This window comes from Pygoscelis adeliae, unplaced genomic scaffold (genome assembly GCF_000699105.1).
Source record: "Pygoscelis adeliae isolate BGI_AS28 unplaced genomic scaffold, ASM69910v1 Scaffold13, whole genome shotgun sequence".
Taxonomy (NCBI): domain Eukaryota; kingdom Metazoa; phylum Chordata; class Aves; order Sphenisciformes; family Spheniscidae; genus Pygoscelis; species Pygoscelis adeliae.
This window is the reverse complement of record NW_008824499.1, coordinates 357,461-379,100: the sequence shown is the minus strand read 5'-3', so window position 1 is coordinate 379,100 and position 21,640 is coordinate 357,461. Positions and strand designations below refer to the sequence as shown.

General features: G+C 40.0%; 1 protein-coding gene across 1 annotated transcript; it reads right to left on the bottom strand.

The window, feature by feature from the left end:
• Nucleotides 1-901: 901 nt before the first annotated feature.
• BLM (Bloom syndrome, RecQ helicase-like) lies at nt 902-18,092 on the bottom strand. The gene is given in 18 exon segments (XM_009321425.1): nt 902-1,160; nt 2,872-3,079; nt 4,533-4,655; nt 5,114-5,306; nt 6,116-6,315; nt 6,676-6,823; nt 7,851-8,041; nt 8,474-8,669; nt 9,165-9,325; nt 10,115-10,221; nt 11,045-11,193; nt 11,282-11,380; nt 12,137-12,250; nt 14,713-14,831; nt 15,255-15,431; nt 16,245-16,516; nt 16,518-16,976; nt 17,979-18,092. Coding segments are annotated over 18 exon segments (3,186 nt in total). The 5' UTR covers nt 18,074-18,092; the 3' UTR covers nt 902-985.
• Nucleotides 18,093-21,640: the final 3,548 nt, after the last annotated feature.

The following is a 21,640-nucleotide window of genomic DNA, read 5'->3' as shown; positions in this document are numbered from 1 at the left end:
AGCACTTGCTTGGGGGCGGCCCAGGACTGCTGTGCAGGGGATCAAAGTCATGACAGACGGACGATGGGCGGCAGAGAGGAATGATGTAATTATGCTCTACAAATACGTGCTGCAGCTTGGCACGGGCAGGAGAGAAAAAGTGGACATTTTTAACCGTGAGGTTAATTCAAACAGTCTGAAGGCTCGCAAAATAGGTCATAAAATACACAAGACCAGCCATCACGGCCTCGTTGCCCAGAAATAGCTGATAAAATCCTCTGCTCCAGTCACGCAAGCAAACAGTTCATCCTGGCCAGGCGCTGCCAGGCATTTCGGTGAAGACGCGGGTACAAACAAGTGCGTCTCAACCCCTCTGCTGAACAAAGCAGGCTTACCTTGTGTGAGGCAGGAAAGTGGAAGCCGAGGGCAGCTCAAATGCCCTTCACCATGGCTGTGACAAGATCACAGTTAAAAAAAAATAAAAATTAACAACTAAACAAAGCACACGGGGGCAGAGCTTGGCACTTTCAGGAGGCCCTCCAGCCCCAGTATCTGGGGAATAAAATTTGAAACTTACAAACGTTAATTATATTTTCTATCTCAGGTGAACATCCCAGGACTTAGATTTTCAGGAGGGCTGCTCAGCTATCAAGCTCTGAAGTACTCATGCAACTAGCAAGGGAGAAGAACAGAGGCAACCACAGCTTTGTGATGTGCAGTTCCAGTAACAGCTTTTGATTTGTGGTCTCAAGCGTATCCCTGAGGTAGCTGTAAAGCAGGCTTACAGTGATTATTTCCACTGAAATAGTAGGGTTTCTAGAACCAGTCAGAACTCTGCTTGTTTATAGTAGAAAGGTTCAAATAAGCTTATGAATTTAAAAACATTTATTTAATGTGAGGTTTTTGTACTTGACAAATGTACAAGTCTCAGAAATGAAACAAAGATTTAATAAACAACAATTACATCTTCAGGGCTTGCTATTATACAGTATTTACATTTTCCTAGTTACAATATTGAATATGAAGGTTGAAGGAAGTGTCTGGTTTTGGGTTTCGGTGGTGCCATAATCCCCAGCTTTCCAGCAGCTCCTTGCATGGCACTAACATTGTACGATGCCAAGCTGTTGCCAGATGAAGCTGGAGGCTTTGAGCTAGACGGCCTTTTGATCCTTCTGTACTTGCTGTAACCACCGCAAAATTTAGAGAGAAGGTACGTGTCAAAATCTGCTTTATTTTCATGGTGTACTTCATGTAATATACACCACCATTAGATCTTCTAGAAAACTATGCTTTTATTTTTAAAAAGTTTGGGGTTTTTGTTTTTGTTTAATACACATGGCTGCAAATATACCTTTGAAATGTAAATCAAGTTGCTCTGGCATTTGCCTAAGGGCAAGAAGCAGCCTGAAACAGGGACAGAAAATGCTGAACCAACCTGATTCCTATTAATCCAATTAGAGTATTAAGTGACACTTCAGGGTCATCAGCATTTAATGACTAATATTTTAGTAGATGGGAAGGTGAAAAGGGTGGGAGTAAAACCTACTGAGCTGTGAACTGCTATTTGCTACAAAAGACAAAGACCAGAATGAGGAAAAACAGGGCAGAGAAGAAAACAACCTTGGAAAGAATAGACAATGGCAGAAAGCAATGAGTTTTAATGATAGACCATATTTTCTCTTTGATGATGAATGCAACATTAACGCGGTAAAATGTAGGTAGTTAATATACCAGTAAAACCTAACAGTCGTTAAAATTCAGGTATGACTCTTCAGGTGGGGATTTTACAGAATGTTTTGGAGAGCACGTTAGTACCGTTTAGAGCTTCTCTTCCGAATGGCCTGAACTCCTCCCGGCTGAAAGATAATGCGATTTCTTTGACACTTATAGACTGAACAAAACCTCCTTCAAGAAATTATTTCAGAAATGCAAGATGTGGGTTGTTTGCATAACTGCTCTTTTGTACCTCATGTTCTCCCTCATATACCAAGCGAGGTAAAATTTCTAGGCTGATTAATTAACCTGACCATACCACAGTACTGGCAACTTTAATTTACTTCCTTTTTGTGCAAGGCAAGCTATGAGCACAGCAAACATCGAAAAGGCACAACTATAAAAAACAAATAGCTCATTGCTCAAGTCTTCTAATGTCATTCCCCCTTGTTTTTAAAGAGGGTTTGGGGAGGGCAGAATTTCTTCAACCATTTCTCCATTTTCATTCATACACTTTCAGCACTGATTAATCATCATGTTTTGAAGCACAGACCTTCAGCACAAACTGTAACCACTTGAGTTACCAGACTAATAACTACGTGGACTGCTAAAATAAGGTCATTGACTCAAAGGATGAGGTCCAGCCTGGCTCTTTCATCACCCTGTGATAGTTTGGTGGTGGATTTGCCCTAGAAGCTCAAGACCAACCAGACTCCTAGATTCAAATGCTATGGTCTTGATGCAGGCATTGCCTTGTATGGTACCATCAAAGGGAGAAGTTCTGAATTAACAAGGGACTGGGAACTGAAGTTCAAATATTCCATCAAATCTTCAAAGTTTCAAGCCATCTTTATGTTTCCAAGCACAGAATCCAGTCAGCCTGCTAATAATGGTTTTGGCAGCACACTGAAATTTAGCGTCGCTACTTAGTTTGTGGCAGTCAAGAGTGAGAAACAAAGGACAACTGTTAAACATCCTTCCTCACCAGGAGTTTTTTTAAACAGAAAATGCTAGAAAACCGAAGTAGAGCAGTTGTTACCAGGTACCTGGATAATTTTAATGCCAGTCTTAAAGCCCATACGTACTCAAGAAAATGCAGTAGGATAACAGTGCAGTTCTGGGATCATCATCATGCTATTCTGGACAAAGAAAAGTTACTAATGACCACAAGCAACATACCCTTTGGGATGAAACTGCTGGCTGCCACCATTACTTGTCTTTTTCCTCTTTGATTCTCTGAAGTTTGGCGGCCTTTTCCTTTTCTTTCTTTGGTTTGCATTATTGCAAAAATAGCTTGAGGTTGTAACTACATCTTCTGTTTCTTCATCACTCACAGGTGTGCCAGTGCTTCCCGTAGCTGTGTCCACACTTTGGCAGGCAGCATCTTCTACAGATAGACAGTGAGTTAAAACTAACGAAATCAAGACATTGCCTGGGCCAGTCAGAACTGTTAGCCAGAACACACTGACACACTTTTACTGAAAGAGTGGTTAAACATTGGAACAGGCTGCCCAGGGAAGTGGTTGAGTCACCATCCCTGGCAGTATTTAAAAGACGTGTAGATGAGGCGCTTAGGGACATGGTTTAGTGGACATGGTGGTGTTGGGTCGACAGTTGGACTCGATGATCTTAGAGGTCTTTTCCAACCTTAATGATTCTATGACTGTACCAGAACTTCTGTCCTTGCTTTTCAAAACCTCCTTTGCACTGCCTTCATGCTGGTGATGCTCCAGGCTCAGCTAAAGGTGTTTCATAGGTTGGTGTAAACCAAAACTGCCTTCTGTCCTTGCTTTATCTCATGACATAAAAGAATACTAGCCAGTCCTATCTTCTCTAGCTTGGCTTCTCATCTAAACTACTTTGGTAACACTGGGCTTTCTGCCTTCACAGTCTCTTCCCTATGTCAGCTGGAAAGGATTATGGAATATACCATAAATACTACAATCAAATATGGCACTTGCTTTTAAAAGCAGCATCAGGAGACACTGAAAGGCTCAGAGAGCCGAGAGCTCCTTCTCAGTCATGATCAAGAGGGATGTGATACTTCAAAATCAGGTTTGTAGCCATGCATTTATTTGCATTGCAGTGTATGAAAGCACAACCTTCTTTAAAGTAAGCATGAATCACTTTAAAATTGCAGGCCCCAATGTCAAATCTGGTAGCCAAGCTGTATTAAATATTCTAATTACAGCATAGGCTACATGCTACGCTCACGTGAAATTACCAGACTTACTAGCCTCAGGGCTCAATTCTTCACTGAGCTGAACTTTGTATATAAGGTTAGAGCTGTGCAAGGCATTATAAAATACTACCATTCTGACCTGATAGCTTTTTTTACACCTAGTTTTGAAAGTTCTTCACCTTTGAGCAAGGGCTAGTCAGTGAAGACCTGAACTTGCTGACCTCAATTACTATGAAAAATAAAAGGTAGTAGTTATTGATTATCTGCCAGGCTACAACATTACCCCATACATAGTACATGCAGGTGTAAAAATATGCAGGAGCTGCAAGACCTTTAACCTTAAGGTCAGAATTCTCATTATAACTAAGCATATTACATAAATCCCAATAACTAACAGGTTAGGAGCAGAGCAGTCTGCTTAGTTCCCGTTTTCCTTTTTTAGTCTTTCAGAGATACGCTGAATTTAACTAGTGAGAAGATAGCCAAGACCTTTGTATGTTCTGAAAGTGCGCAATTGCTCCCTTTTTGTAATTATTAAACTGCAAGAATTAGTTATTTGTATTTAAAACAAGGTAACTTTTGCGTGAAACTTCTGATAGAGGAGGAGAGAAGGGTACTAAGCAGGAAAGTACACATTTAGGTACAAAGTATACTAAACCTGGTGTGGTCCATTCAGAGTACTTATCCATCACTTTAATTATTTCTGCACCATATTTTTCCAGTTTGTCTTCCGTGACACCATCAATCTGCAGTAAAACCTCCACATCAGATGACAAGGTTTCTGCAATGTAACAAAGTACCAATTAGATATGTCAAACAAACTAACTTTTTTTGAAGAGAGATCATGGTAGAGTATTCTGGAGGAAATTAATTCCTTTTAGTGCCACCCTATGCATTAAGTCCTTAAGGAAGCAGGCTTTTATTCTAGCAGATTTTGTTCTAGTTGGTTAGCACAAAAAACAGTCCAAAAGTTTTCTCTGAAAATGCTTCAAAGTTTGTTTTGCAGTACGATTACTTGGGTGGCTCTTGTACTTATCCAGCAGGACCGCCACATCATAAACTGCAGCTCCAAGGAATCTATGCTGTGTCAGCTACTTCCACAGGACTTGCTCAGTTATGTATACTTAAACCTGTTCTCGCTAAATGTTAGAAACTGTAGATTTTCTGTCAGAAAAGGCTACAATTGCACGTGCAGTCTACTGCTGACAGAGGTTCCGAGTAACGAAAAACTGACATTACCTGCTATTTTCTTTAGAGTTGAAGTACTGAAAATATTGAAGTAATGCACATCAAAGACTTTCCCAAGTGTTTTGCATGTGTCTGTAAGTTCCCCAAGGCACTTTTTAACCATCTCTTCCCGCTGTGACATTTTTGCCACGGAAGCCCTTTGCTTTCTGATGGCACTGGCACTTTCTGTTTCATGAAACTCCACCTGTTAAATAAGCCAATCAATAACTTCTGTCAGGGGAGTTACTGCAGAACCATCATTAGAAGATAGATTGATAACACAGGAAAACAGTGAAGGAAACCGAAAGTACACTTTGATGGACAAAAAAAGCTGTTTACCCAGTATACACTTTCTAAATGATTTTTTTTTTTTTTTTTTTTTTTTTTTTTTTTTTTTTTTTTTTTTTACAGGCTACTCAACTGCCCCTAAGTTTCTTCTACAAAGGACTAGCAGAGTATACACAACACAGGGAAAAAATCCCCGAGAACCCAATTTACAGCCAGCTTTAAACAGAGGTGACTAGGTCTAATGCTGAGGGCTCTTCTCTTCTCCAAACACAGCACTAATGCAGAGGAGACATTGCCTCAAGCAATTCTGGGACTGGTTCCATGACCTTGAAGTGCATTTTCCATCAGAGCTCACCAATGACTGGAAAAAAATAGAGCAGAAAATGCAGAAGAAGGTAGCACTGTTCCTTCTTAGCCAGCTTTTTCTGTGTTGGTCATAACTTTCCTTTCTTGTCAAGCTGGAATCAGATGGATGGGGGGAGAAGAGGAAGATTTAATCCTCTCCAATCCTCTCAAACTCACCTTTTGCCTCACAACATTATTATTAGAATAGTGGACTAGAAATCATGCTTGTTGGATGCTGTTCCCTGCATCTGCTAAAGATTAGTTCCTGTACTTCAGCTGGTAGGCAAACTATGTTTAAACTACCCTAGGGTATATGCTACATAAAAAACTGTAGCACGTCCCTTATAACAATACATTAGAGAAAAAAAAAATGTTGCACACCTGTAGTGATCCATCTAGCACAGCCTGAGCTTTCTCTCCTAGAATTACATATGCTACCGCTTGGTCATTAGCTGTGATATACAAGTCTTCATCCAGAATCTTGTCCAAGACCAGTTTTCTAAACAGTCTTTCAACATTGTGCCTTGAGTAGGCAGCTCCCTTCCCAAATATTCCAGACTGAATCTTCGCACTCTTTGTACCTGTGCAACAGAAATCACAGAATTAGTTGGCGATTAGAAAGCCTACGTACATATGTATTTACAGACCTGTGGAAGATTCCCAAGGGTATTCCATAGTCTATGCACATAAAAACACATTTAAGCACCAGAAACTCCAAACACCACCATAAAACTAGTATTATCACTATAGCAACCTGAAACGGATTAAAGCTTTAGTCTCGTTTATTTTGGATCACTTACCACCAAGAGATTCCTGGGAAGAATAATTTTGCAAAATATATCTTCTTTTAAACCATTGCTGGTATTGCGCAGACCTCCTGATACTTAGTCAGGAATTTATGCACCAAGTCTATTTAGGTGTTGTTTCTGAAAGAAACTTACCTAAGAAAATGTCTACCATCATATTCAATGTGTATCTTCCAGAACCTGTATTTCTCTTTGCATTTATTCGTCCCATTTGTCCACAATGCTCTCGTACAAATCTTATAATGCTCTTCACTTCATCTGTTACATTTCTTGATTTGTAATCCTGTTAAAATAGACTTGATTAGGAAACAATGTTATGTGGTTCTGTCCTAATGCAAGTTGTTACTGACAACCTTGTTTTTCATTATTGAGCTTCAACAAAATGAATTCATTTTGTTCCAAACAGAGAAATAGTGATCTTCTAGTTAGTACACCTACAGTGATACAATATAGTCACAGGAATTCTGGATTTGATAATACTCTGGAAAATGCAATAATACATACCAACTGATTGTATATAATCTCTATTGTGTTAATTCTATAGAGTAAGCTGCAAGACTGCTGCGTGAATACTGGCAATCAAGGTAAATCGTTTGGAAAGCATTCCCATAATTATTCTGCTGCCACGCACTAGAACTTACACTTCCAATATGCATTAAAATGAGAAGACTGGACCGAATATGCATTATTCTAGTGAAATTTTGTTACAATCACAGCTATGTAAAGTAATGCTTCAAACACAGGACTAAGAAGCAACGTCATCAGGTATAAAACTGATCTGGTTCATAGACATCAGTAAGTCTTCCCTGTCTGCTTCAACAGCTATCTTCTCTTCTACTCCTGTTCACGCCACTAACGAGTTTGCTTCGATCCTTGACGCACAAACCCTAATCTTTGGGCCACCTCAAGCAGCGTACACCTCCTAATGTGGCACTTGTGCTACTCTGGCAGCACAAAGCTGCCTTCAAAACATCAGAATAGGCAGTTGAAGGGATTTCCCCATAGCCATTCCAGTGGATCTTATATTAGCTCCTGCCTCCTGTAAGCACTGTAGCCAAGAAAATGGACACTAAGGACCTCACCAGTCCTCCCCTGACAGAAATAGGAGCATCACAAGTCCATGGATAGTCTGTGTAATTCTACGCTAGGTTAAACCCTGAAAATAATTCAAAGCACCTAGCATCACAAAAATACAAGGCATCTTATTCATTTTCTCTATTTGCCTTCCCAAATGTCATGTAACCATTTTTTAATGCAGCTAAATGCAAAATCAGTTTAACATCACTATAAATAAGAGCTATGATTTTTACCGTCTTTCTACTGCAGTTATCGCAAATTACTTCTGGGTGATCTTTACAGAAGGTGGGATTAAAGTTAGTTTCCCCGAAGTAGGCCAAAAGCTGAATTCTCCGGCAATCAACTACATTCTCACAGTAGTGAACCATGCTGTAGAGGTTGTTAAAGTGGGTCTGTCTTGTGTGACTGTTTCCATCTTTCTCCACTGAAATGCAATAAATTCAGTTGTGTTTGTTAAATCTGCACCTCTGCATTTTTATATATTATCAGAGAGACAAAACACAATATTCTTTTTTGCTTAAAAAAAGATGAGTAGGTTAGTACAGAACTAACATAGGACAGATTTTACCTCTAAAGTTTTAAAGAATGGAGAAGGGAAATAAGACCAGAATGACAAGAATCAAGAGATGGATATGTATGAAGCAAAATGTTTTTGACTAAAATTAAGTACAAGTGACAAAAATCTTTCATTACAGAAAACCATTCAGGTAAAGATGCACAGTCCTCCCATCTTTGCAATACCATACTATTTATGCCACTTCTAAATGAGAAAATAACACAGTCTAAATGAAACAGAGACCAGCGACTTAAGTGACTTTAATATTGTCTCCATTAAGTTACAAACATGAGAACTCACTTAGTATTAGCCTTCTAAGTCTGGTTACATCACTGTAGCTGTAGAAGAGCAGACAGTGAGACATTTCACCATCTCGTCCAGCTCTGCCAGATTCTTGGTAGTAACCTTCTATAGATTTAGGAAGAGAAGCATGGATAACATAGCGTACGTCAGGTTTATCAATTCCCATTCCAAAGGCAATTGTTGCACATATAACCTAAGAAGGAAATAATAATTTGTTACATAGAGTTATGAAAGTTATTCATGCAGCACTCTGCACTGAAAATAGACAGGCGATCAAGATTACGAAACTGCAGAACCTAGAATTTCAATTGTAACCCTGCAAGACGAGTACAAAATAGCAGAAACACCTCTCCTTTCAGAAGAGCTATTCCAGACAAAGGGAAAACTCCAAATTTGAGTCTCAACATACAATTCAGCAGCGTGCCTAGGGCTGTTTCAGAAGCCTTGTACTGCTCCGTTCCTTCCTCCTGGAGTACCATACCTTGGTGCAGTGCTGCAGTCTGTGATTTGTAAAACCCCCAATAAAAAGATGGCTAATGTGTTTTGGCAGATCTGTTCGGATCAGTTATTTAATACTGCATCCGATTTGGCAATAACATTACACAACTTTGCTTTCATTTACTAGGCCAAGAGGGATAAAAGTGCTCTAAGTTCTATTCACTTTTTCCCCCCAGTTGCTTTTCTTTACCTGGCATCCTTCCTGATTAATCCACTTCTTTTGTACAAGGTCTCTGTTGGAGTCAGTGAGGCCAGCATGATAGGCAAGTGCAGCAAGACCTTCCTTCTGCAGAATAGCCGCTGTTGTGTCACATTCGTGACGTGAAAGGCAATAAATTATTCCAGAGTCATCTGCAAATATATAAAAAAAGATTTGTGCCACAATACAGCTTTATTCCCTTTCACTTGCTTAACAGTCATACCTGTCAAGCAAATACATTTATTCCAATAGTGAGAGGCTGGTAAGTGTAACGCAATAACTGCTTAATGATAAAGAAAAGTAACTTTATTAACATCAGATGGTTTTGTTAGTTTCTCCTCACCCAATTTCCTGGTTTTTGGCAAGGTGGAATCAAGAAAAGTTTTCCCACTCAGTACATGAATAAAGAACTACATAAATCAAGAGCTAGAGCAGTTTAGTCAATGATATACTAGGTTACAGCACTAGAGAAGCTATGAAGGGAGCTTGTTGTAATCAGCTTCCAGAAGCAGGAGCTGCAGGACTCCAAAAGAGAGCCTAGAAAGATAGGAAACCCTGAAGATATCTTCAAGGGGAACCACAGATAAGCAGACCAACAGAATTAAACAATTAAACCAGTATGGATGTTAGAGACCTTTATACTCTGAAGACACAACGCTAAAAGGTCTGGCAACCTCCAGAAAGATTACTCAAGAGCAATACCATAATTTAGTTTTCCATCCTAACTTGAAGTCTTAACTTTAGGATGCCCATAAATCTGATTCTCATTATCAATAATATCATTTTGCCTCCAACTTGGTTTTTTTTTTTTTTTGTAAATATATTAGTCGCTTACAGACAGGCATAAGTTTGGGGTTTTTACAGCATTATAAAAGCTCTTCCTGCCTTAAAAAGTAGTTCATAAAAATGCATACAAGCACACTATGCTGCTCAGTACTCACGTGGATGATATTTTTTAATCCATTCCAAGCAATCCATTGCCACCTTCTTTGGCTTCTTGGGCAATACATCATATTTCAGGTTATGCCTGTTGAAGCTCATTGTAAACCTAAAACATGACAGTTCATGGATGCTCGTCAGCTTTATGGGTGCAGTAATCCTTTCAGCAAGCTAGGTATTGACTGGAATGTCCCAAATTCAACTAACTACTGCTCGTTCTGCATTATCTGCAAAAGAATAATTGTTCCACTATGCCCACGGAGATTCATGTCACCCATACTTTAGGCCTAAAAATTCCTGCATTTTTCCTGTGTCTGTGAAAAAAACAAAGCTACATGGCACTACGTAGAAGGAAGAAATGCCCATAAACCAAACACGCACACAGTGATTTGCCTCGCCTTCATTTTCCTTTTGAATATTTGCATACACATTCGACTGATCAAATTTGCAAAATATAGTGTCACCTCCCTCCTTCTACCCTAAAATACATTTCTAAAATAAGAAATTCAACAAAACAGAATGCTTTATTTTTCTATCGTGTACAATGAAAACACTACAATACAATCCAGGCCCAATGGTACCTCATTATCTATGTTACTACCAATGCTTTTGCAGTTTCCCAGCATTCTCATGAAAAGCACCCTAAAATACAACTTGCACATTTTGTCAGTGACATAGAAAATTTCATGATGTTATTTTCTATTAAACAGCTTCCTTAATCATGCAAGGAAGAGTTTGGTAAGTTTTTTTTCTTCTTACTTTAATATTTTGCACATAACTCACATTAAATTCCACGTATACATTCTCATTTAATCAGATACAACTACATGAGTATTTCAGATGAACCTGTAATGCTTTTCTTACTTTAACTAAATTTTCCAAAATTTCTGCGGCACAAACAAATTGTTTCAGGAAACCGCTGAGTAACTTACACTTGTGGTTTTAGCATCTCAAGCTGATTCTGAATGTCCTTCTGTACTCTGGGGTTAGCAGTGGCAGTAAGAGCCATCATAGGAACAGAGTGAAACTTCTTGCGGAGCATATTCAGTCGTTTGTAGTCTTTTCGAAAATCATGACCCCACTAGTTTAAAAACAAAATTTAAGTGAAACTGAGTAAGATGCTCCAACTAAGTCTTTTGCCATTTTGAAAAACAAATCAAGGTTTTTACCTGGCTGACACAGTGGGCCTCATCAATGACAAAACGCGCTAGGAGTTTCCTGTCGTAGAGATTTTCCAGGGCTGACATCAGTCGGCTGCTTGCACAAACCTAGGTACACATCCACCAGTGGCATTAGAAAGCAAACTAACAGAGCAAAGTGTCACCCTACCTAACTAAGAATACAGTAACAATTGTTCTGTACAGCAAAGTTAATCTTGACTGCACAGGTAAAGCTTGAAGGCATAAAGAAGATGGCGATCAGCTTCATTTTAATTGGCAACAAAGCAGCTGGTGTGGAATTACCACAAAGTTCTAGGATCATCTATCCAGAGGTCCTACAATCTGAGTAAATTTAAATGACTTATGTCATGAAAGACAGGGAAAGACAATGCTGAAGAAAGAAACATAATCAGCACACTAAACAGTCCCCTCTTACAAAGCTCTTGTGGAATAATATAATTTTTGAAGGCAGCATATAATTAAGTACAAGGCAATCTTTTGACAATCACCTATTACCTTGACAGTTACATATTTTTTCCCTGTATTATCCTATTCATAGCAGTCTAGATTTTAATATCTACTTGACAGCAATTAGCCACTAATATGCAGTAAGATATATTGAAATGGATGGGCACGGGGGTTTTGTTTTAAGAACTTAAATTGTACAGACATACTCAGTTTCATTCTTGGTTAATTACTGATTGAAATTAGTTACATCTGTACAGAGTCTTACTGAATTATCTAAAAAATATATTTTTTTTTTCCCCAGAAGCCTACTCTAAATTCAGTGTTTCCCCTTTAATACTTCATAGTAGTCCACCTCTTGTTGCCTCCATGATTTTACAATTCAAATTAAATACAAACCTTCTCAGGGGTAACATACAGAAGCTTTATTACAGGATCTTTTTTTGACAATTGCATATATATTTTTGACGCATCAACATCTGTTCTGTCACCAGTCAGATATGTTGCAGCAATCTATATTTAAGAAAACATATTAAGTTTTAATATGCACAAAACAGAAGCTTCTCCAAATAGAGTCCTACATCTAGTTATAAACCAGATAAAGTATATGCATTTACTATCCTCAACGAATATAACATTTTCAATGCTTGTGTAATTATAGATAACATTTGAACCCCCATCGTACTGTAGACATTGCAGAATTTTTCTAACGATAAAACCAAAAGACTATAAGCCAAATTCTATTCTTCTGCTCCCAGTTCTACCAACAGACCAATAGCTGACTTAGGGGATTTGTCTGCTTTCTTTGAGCTCTCTTTCCAGTAAAGAAAACAGATGTGATGTTAGTTTATTGCTCGATATGCTGTAAGTTTGAGATTGAATTCAGAAAACAGACATCTTAAGAAACAAAGTTTCCAAGAAGCACAAAAACATAATAACACCCTCAATAACAGTGCCCACAAACACAGAACAGCATTGCATCAGAAGAGACTGAATACAGCTTGGAGCAGCAATTTAATATTAAATTTGAAAGTATAACTTACTATTCATGCTAAATAGTAACAAAGGAATTAGATCCTGAGGACACAAGTGATGTAAGAATAGGTCACACCAACAGAGCCAATTCTGCCTGCTTGTTTCCTCTTCCGCTCGCAAGAGGCAGCTGCAGCTCTGCAGAGGAAATTCCTTCTGCAGCTACAAATCCCCTGGAGTCACAGAGCCAGTTTATCTGGTTTTTACAGCCATGGCACCTCTCAACGCAAGAAAGAGCGAAAAGCATGGCCAAAGTGTAGTGTTGTGCAATAGTCACTAAATGGCGGACAACCATTCGAGGGCTCTGTCTAGTCATAGAATCATTAAGGTTGGAAAAGACCTCTAAGATCGTCGAGTCCAACCGTCAACCCAACACCACCATGCCCACTAAACCATGTCCCTCAGTGCCGCATCTACACGTCTTTTAAATACTTCCAGGGAGGGTGCCTCAACCGCTCCCCTGGGCAGCCTGTTCCAATGTTTAACCACTCTTTCAGTAAAGAAATTTTTCCTCATGTCCAATCTAAACCTCCCTTGGTGCAACTTGAGGCCATTTCCTCTCGTCCTATCGCTGGTTACTTGGGAGAAGAGACCAACACCCACCTCGCTACAACCTCCTTTCAGGTAGTTGTAGAGAGTGATGAGGTCTCCCCTCAGCCTCCTTTTCTCCAGGCTAAACAACCCCAGTTCCCTCAGCCGCTCCTCATGAGACTTGTTCTCCAGACCCTTCACCAGCTTTGTTGCCCTTCTCTGGACACGCTCCAGCACCTCGACGTCCTTCTTGTAGCGAGGGGCCCAAAACTGAACACAGTACTCAAGGTGCGGCCTCACCAGTGCCGAGTACAGAGGCACGATCACTTCCCTACTCCTGCTGGCCACACTAGTTCTGATACAGGCCAGGATGCCATTGGCCTTCTTGGCCACCTGGGCCCACTGCCGGCTCATGTTCAGCCGGCTGTCGACCAGCACCCCCAGGTCCTTTTCCGCCAGGCAGCTTTCCAGCCACTCTTCCCCAAGCCTGTAGCGCTGCATGGGGTTGTTGTGGCCGAAGTGCAGGACCCGGCACTTGGCCTTGTTGAATCTCATACAGTTGGCCTCGGCCCATCGATCCAGCCTGTCCAGGTCCCTCTGCAGAGCCTTCCTACCCTCGAGCAGATCAACACTCCCGCCCAACTTGGTGTCATCTGCAAACTTACTGAGGGTACACTCGATCCCCTCATCCAGATCATTGATAAAGATATTGAACAAGACCGGCCCCAAAACTGAGCGCTGGGGAACACCGCTCGTGACCGGCCGCCAACTGGATTGAACTCCGTTCACCAGTCAGACTATCAAAAACTGTACTTGATGAGAGAAGGATTTGTCTGAGCTTCAAAACCCTGCATCATAATCACTTTTGTCTCATACCCCAAAACATCTCTGTATTTTTCCCTAAAATGCGTCATCCACCTTTGTTTCCCTGATCTCTCAATCTCAATAATACACTAAGGATGAAAAAGACACTTCACTGAGGCAAAAGCAGTTCATAAGTCATCAGCTTTAGGAACACACATCTTCTGCACTTGCATTTCTTTTCTCTGTGTATTACTTCTCCAGAAGTGCTTAGCATCACCAGAACCTTCCTAGCTCAGGAATTGTGAGTGCTTATTTCTGCTACAAAGCCAGGCTGCTCCTATTTAGGTGTCTAAATACAACTCTCAGAATCTAAGAAGCAGGCATCTGTACTTGAAAACTAAGCTCCAATAACAAATACGCACAAGCATCAATAAATTTAGCAGTTAGACTGCCAACATATTCTAGTTCATCTAATTTAGTTCGTCCTAGACAACTTTGTGTGCCTTTTACAGTTTGTATTTGAGAGACATAAGATTTACTGTAAAATGTCAGATTTCTAATTCACTTATCTGCAGTTAAATTGAATAAAGTGAGCTGTTTGAACTTACATCTAAAGTCTTCAGTTTCTGAACTTGATCTATTATCAGCGACCTCAGTGGAGAGATAACAATAGTGACTCCAGCAGAGACACACGCTGGTAACTGGTAGCACAAGCTTTTACCACCACCTGTAAGGATTAAACAGAACACAACAAATATTAGATACCAAGAGGAAAGGGGGACAGTGTGGAGGAGGAGCGGAAGAGGGGAGACCTATTTCTTGCTTCCCATTTTACAGCACTTTCAGAAACAATTAACTTTTACCAGTGACTGCCTTTAATATGATACCTGTAGGATAAGGAAGTGTTATCACGTGAAAGATTATGGAAGGCAGAAATTCAACCACCTCATTCAAAATACCAAAGTGCATACAAAATTCCAGAAACCCTGCAGCCACAGAATTCAAGCAGCACAATTTATTGCCACCTCCACAAAGGCACAGAGAAGAAGAGTTTGTCACAGGCCTTGCAAAAGGAGCTTCAGGTCTTTATTGCTCAACTGTGTGCCAGACCTCAAAAGCCTGCAGCTGCGTGGCGTTTGGAGATACATACCAGTGGGCATTAAGATGAAACAATCTTCACCCAGAAGAGCAGCATTGATGGCCTCCAGCTGATTTGTCCGAAAATAGTGCAAACCAAACTTTTTGTGAAATATATTCATCATTTCTTCAGAATGGGAAAATTTCATACCCCTGAAACGTTCTAGTGCAGGGTTATTAACCGGCGGATCTAGTAAACAAAGAAAATGTACTTACAATAAGTTACAAGATCAAGTTGCACTATCCCTCTTGCAACATAAAACTGCTTCAGTATAATGGATGGCTTAGCCACCACTTCAACCCTTTAAACCTTTTAAACTCAAATCATGACTTACTAAAAAAAATTGCATTCATCTAGAATTTAAGACCAGCTAAAGTGTGAATTCTGATTACATGCAAATCTCCGGAAACAAGCTTCTTACCTATGACTGTATAAAATGCCTACTCTAACACTAACAAATTTCATCTCTGTCACAAACTGTGAATAGGCTCCCCGTTCATGGGTAACTAACAGTAGGTCCTAGCTGAATCAGCGACAGAGAAGCTGATGAAATGGGTTAACATTTTCACCTCCCCCTTTACCAACCCGTTCCTACAATAACCACAAACAATACTAACCCACCCCTGTGCCCCAGGGGGATTAGGTTTGCTTCAACAAGTGCCCATTTTTGAACATTTTGCATAAACAGCTAAAACTGTTGTACAGCTTTGAATTAACAACTGCAGAATCATTATTTAATTAAAACACAGAAACGTTCGTTTCCAATTTTAGCAGCTTCATCTTCCCAGAAGCCTGCAACCTGCATGGCAAATCAATATTCAAGAAGTTTGGCATCACTTGGAGGAAAAAAACCGAAAAATAACTTTGCAAAGAGAAACCAAAAGTAATTTGCACAGAAACAAAAGGCATGTAATCTACAGTAAGTTACTTGGCCTTAGGTTTAAAAATAAGTAAATAAAAATTTAAAAAAAGGAAAGACTAATCCTAATGAGCATAATTTACCTGAATGGTTCTTTGTTGCCGTCAAGAAGCTTGATTTTGGAGCAGCAGGATTTGATACAACAGCAGATCCTTTGGCTCTGGACATTATCTTTGACAACAGCGATTTGGCAGGTGGCCCCTCCCTGACGGGCTGATACAACGGCGTAGATGGCGTTTCAGGTGCCAAAACATTCACCGAATTCTCCCAGCCCTCATCAAAATCATCAATATCAAAGTGATCAAGGTCAAAGTCTGTATCGTTTATACTTAAACTGTCTTCTGCAGGCTTTGCTCTGACCTTTCAGAGCTGTGCTTGAAAGAGGCCTCTCCAGCAGATGATGGTTTCCACCGTTTCTCACCCCTGTTTTTTCACACCAGCTGCTGTCGAAGGACATCTCAGAACAGAGGCTGAGGGAGGCTCCATCTTTGCCATTTACCTTGGAAGAAGACAGTGCTGTAGTTTCTGGGCAGGTGATCTCCTCAATACTTTGCTTTGAAGCGTAAGAGGTATCCAAGGTTTGATTTTTTTTGGTAGAAAAATTGCTTGAATTAACAGTCCCAGAAAGCATAGATGGGAGGTTTGTGGATTTTGGTGAGTTTCTATCAGAACTGAAGCTCCAGTTCGGGCCAGAACACAGAGCAGCACCAGGACATGCAAGAGGGCCCCTTTCCACACATGCCTTCCAGTTTCTAGGAAAAGTGTTGTTTATGCTACTTTTGTTCAAAGTGAGAGAATTAGCTAGCAATTTTCTCCTGGGAGAGATGGCAAGGGAAGGAAGAAGGAAAAAAAAAATATTTAGTCACAAGCAATGATTTATCAAATTCTACAACATATATTAAACAGTTTTGTCTCTCTCCTATTGAAAACATATGGTGGTTACATTGTATTCTGTGTCACTATATTTTAAAAATATTTCAAACAAATCTAGGGAAGAGAGAATAATACCAGAACTCAGTTGAACAAAATAATTACATCATCTTCTCTGCAGACATAAAAGAATTCCTAATAGCAAGGAACTGATCCAGGCAAGGTAGAGCATTAAAAAAAAAAAAAAAAAAATCCTTAGAGGCACAAACCTGAAGTTAAAAAAGTAAAAATATGCTTAAACCAAATTATGTTTTTATGTACTTTCTAAAGACTATGTCTGACTACAGTAATAAGAGGAAATAGCATAAATTAGTTTTACTGAGAACATTCAGAAAAAGCACATAGTCCCATTCCACTAAAAAAACAAAACAAAATCCTAAATCTCAGTATTTTGTCTACATATTGTGTCATCAGATTATGCAGAAGTTAAAGAAGCAGATTGCAGTAGCAATAATCAGATTGAAAGATGACAAGTACATGGATATTAGGAGAAGTCATAATCACCCTAGTCAGTGATAGCAAGTCTCATAGAGAGAATATTAAATTAATGCCTCCGGTTACAAGAAATCAGGATGACACCTAGCAGGCTATATCACATCACCCTGCTTCTTTGGAAGCATCTGGTGCCGGTCACCTTCCAGAGAAAAGATACAGGACTACCTATGCCTCAGACTGAATGTGGAACTGGATTCCTTCCTCTGGCAGAACACTGGGATTGTTAATACTTTCAGCAGTTTTTTGGATTTTTTTTTCTTCATTCGGTCAGTAGTTTTAAGCTTTTAAAAAATCCTTCCATATCATCTTTTCAGTGTGATGGAGACACCTGCAGGCATGACACCGCTTCACACAGAGCATGGAAACGTGGAAGGCTGCTTATTAAAGCGTACCTGAGATCTCTCTGCTGGAGAAGTTCTTTTGCGCATGACAAAGACGTAAGCTCATGAAGCGGAATGGCATCTACCAGCTTACAGATACCATCCATGACGCCATAGAGTTGCTGTTCCAAATGCAAGCCCTTATCTGTTAGATGGAGTGTATTTTAGCATATAGTAATACTGATTTTTATTAGAATATATAACAAGATGATACCAGTCTCCCAAAGGACAGTAAATTGCAATAAATAAGTCTAAATAATTTACTTTCAATATGTTTTTAAAAAGCCCATTCACATAAAGAAACTGTTTCTGTGTGCACGAACTCAGCTAGTCTACATATTTTTGCCCTTGCCTTTTAATTATCCATCTCTATATATTTTCCAAACCTCATCACAGTTCTTTAAAACTTAATTCCAAAAAACACTAGTTTACGTTTTGCTTATTTCGAATTACCCCTCCCCAGACACACTAAAACACATTTTATCAAAATATTACATTGCAATTCCAGTCTAGAAAGTACCGTAGAAAATGTCCCACACGTGAAAAGTCAGCATTTGTCACCTCACGACCTTCCCTTCCAAATTCAGTACCACTGCAAACCATCTGGATTTTGCCAATGAACTGCACCGGACCTCAAACCGCTGCTACCGGGGGTGTGATCCCTCAGACTAAATTCTGGCCTCTGCTACACTTGGCTAACTCTGAATTACCTGAGGGTCAGAAGGGCACCTCTTGCAACAAGTTGGCCAGAAGTTTGTCATAGATACACTAAAGTATGACAAGATGGAGCTTGACTAAAGTGATTTCCAGAACAGCATCATTAAAACATAAACATAAAAACATGGCTCTGGGCATTTATAAACACAAAATTTTAAATGACACTGTAGAACAGTACCATAAGCTACATTTTTATCTATCTCGAGAGGAAAGATCTGCAGCCTTAAAACCAGGTTGTGCCACACCTATACTTAGTAACTTTTCATTCTGCAAGTGAAACTCAGAAACATTTTAGCTCAGTAATAGCATCTGTGCCAGCTCAGCCAGCATCTGTGGGAATCAAATGGAAGCACTGACACAGCTCCAGCTTACAGTCACGTGTCTTTGTGCCGCAGCTGAGTTCGGGACTGATTTGGTCGATCTGTGCTTTTAACTTCTGAAAAGGAGGTCTGTGCAGAATCCCACACTGGTACTGAGAAACCCAGAATCAGGATCAGACAACACGCCTGAGTCTACACATCTGAAAACCCTGTATGAGACTCAGTCCCCTGCTTCGTTGTCCCCATCGGTCACTGTTCGTTAATGCTCTCAGATTACATGGGATATGCAGGAGAACAAGAAGTTGCAAACCATCCCCAAAATCTAAGGCAAAAAACTTCAAAATGTTTTGTGTACCTGCATCCTCCGCACTAGGATGACTTTCAGCAACAGGCTGCATTGTGGCAACCTTCCCAGGCTTGGACTCAACGCTGCTAGCCGTGGCTCTTCCACCAGTTGGAGATTCTTTGAAAATATTACTAATATTAAAAGAAAAAGTCCTTAAAATACAGATATCTGCAAATCAATGCATTTCCATAAGAGAAGTTTATCTTTTAAAATAACAGCATTTAAGATGGGTGTAAAAGATAAACAAATTTCTGAAAACCCAGTTAAAATGCAAGTAGCTGAGCAGTTTGTCACTCATCCTACGTGCCAACATGTAAAGACTGGCTTCAATATTTTTTTTCCTCCCACTACGAATGGAAAAGTAACTCTGCTTTTTCTGAAGCAAAAGCCAACATTGGCCATAAAATGAAAAGTGTTTCATAAAATATTAATAGCAGCTGTCAATTACTCACCTCACGCCAAGCAACAAACAGACACAATCAACTCAAGCTGTAACTTTTAAACAAGCGCTAGTTTCTTGTCTTTTTTGGCACTTTTAAAAATCATCCTAAAGACAGACAGTTTTATCAATGAACTTTGTTTTACCTAATACTTTTTACGGAAGGCGAGAAGGAAGGCAGCTCTTCTTCAGGGGAGGGTGGAACGACATCTAAATAATCATCCTCTTCAAGCTCAGTGCCTGCAAACAGCTCGATGTCAACCCCATCCAGTTCTGGAGGGCAATTTTTCTCATCGCTGCTTGGCTTCTGGCTCTCACCACTTTTATCACTAGCAGCTGAAAAAGAAGTGTATTAATATTGTTTGGTAACACTGTAAACTCATTCTGGTTTAAACAAAAATAGAAGGAAAAAATTAATAGCCAGATTTCAAAACACTCCTTTAATACAGTTTCTGACTTTTAAAGGACAAAAAATTACTACTGCTCCCTTTTTCTCCCCCATTAAAAACAAACAGACGAAAACCCCACAAACCCTCTTTTAAGTGGAAAACTTGCATAGCTGGCCTATAGTTACCTTCCCCTATCAGAAGAGAAGAAAAAATAGCTTCTTCAAACTTAAGAGGTATGTTTTCCTACAAGAGATTTTATAGAAAACTATTGTCATATTAAATACTAGCTTAAAAAGAGCGTATACTCATCAACTAGCATAGTCCCTGTACTGGAATTAGAAGGTAAATTTACATGTATAGTGCCTTATATGACAAATCCTACTAAGAAAGGCCAATATCATTTATCTATGAAAATTCATTTCACAGAAAGAGGGGAAAAAGTAACAAATATTCTTAAGAAGAAAAATACAGTGCACAAATCCTTTTGACATTTAATGCAATGGCAGCATCACAGAACACTGTTCAGCGTTATTCAGTTGCACAAGCATATTAATTTCACAAATAAAGATGAAAAGTTTCAAAACATAACAGGTAAGGCACATAAAATAGAGAAGCTAAGAGGAATCCAGAGCTGCCAAGGAAGCACTCTGACTGATGGTCACGAACTTCTTGGTCATAATTGAGGGTTGGAGTTTTTCTGTTTTGCTTTAAACTGAGAGAGATCTCTTTTTCTGGTTTAATATTTCTCATCATTACATTTAGGCACAAGATGATTTTATGACTCTCTTGTATGGATTTTAAAAGTGCTTTTCTTTCTATAACATCCCTATAGGTTATTGCTCTTCATTTCTGGAATGCCATATGGGAAGTCTTGCAACTCCAATACTACCATACGACCATGGTATCTGCCACAGAGACGATGCTTCACTATTTATAAGCCCGCACTTCCACAAGCTGCGGTTACCCGAACGGAATCCACGTACCCACAACTGCTTCTCGGATATGAGCATGCAGCTCCCTCTGATTTCTGAAAAATCAAGCCCTCTGTGTGCAAACATGAACACGTTTTCTTCTAGCTCACTGGTACTTTAAAATAAATTGTTACCTGGCTGAGCCTCTTCCCCGCCATCATCCAAAATCACGTCAGCAGGTAAGTTCTCCCAAAGGCCCTCACCCACAGACTTGTTACCGCTGCAGGGAGCTGAATCCTCAAGACAGATCAGAGATTGCTGCGACGAGGGTCGTTGTTCAGCCTCTGGAGAGGCCTCCCCGCGCTCCGGAGCGCTGCGGCTGCGAGGCCCCGCGTCGTCGCCCGCGGTCCCGGGGGGAGAGCCAGGTGGCTCATCCAGGCGGGGGTTCGACCTCTGGGAGGCCTTGCAGGCGGCCCGCTGCCCTTTGGGGGACAGGGCCGGCGGTCTGCAATACTTCTTTTCGATTCCCGACAAGTCGAAGTCGTCAATGTC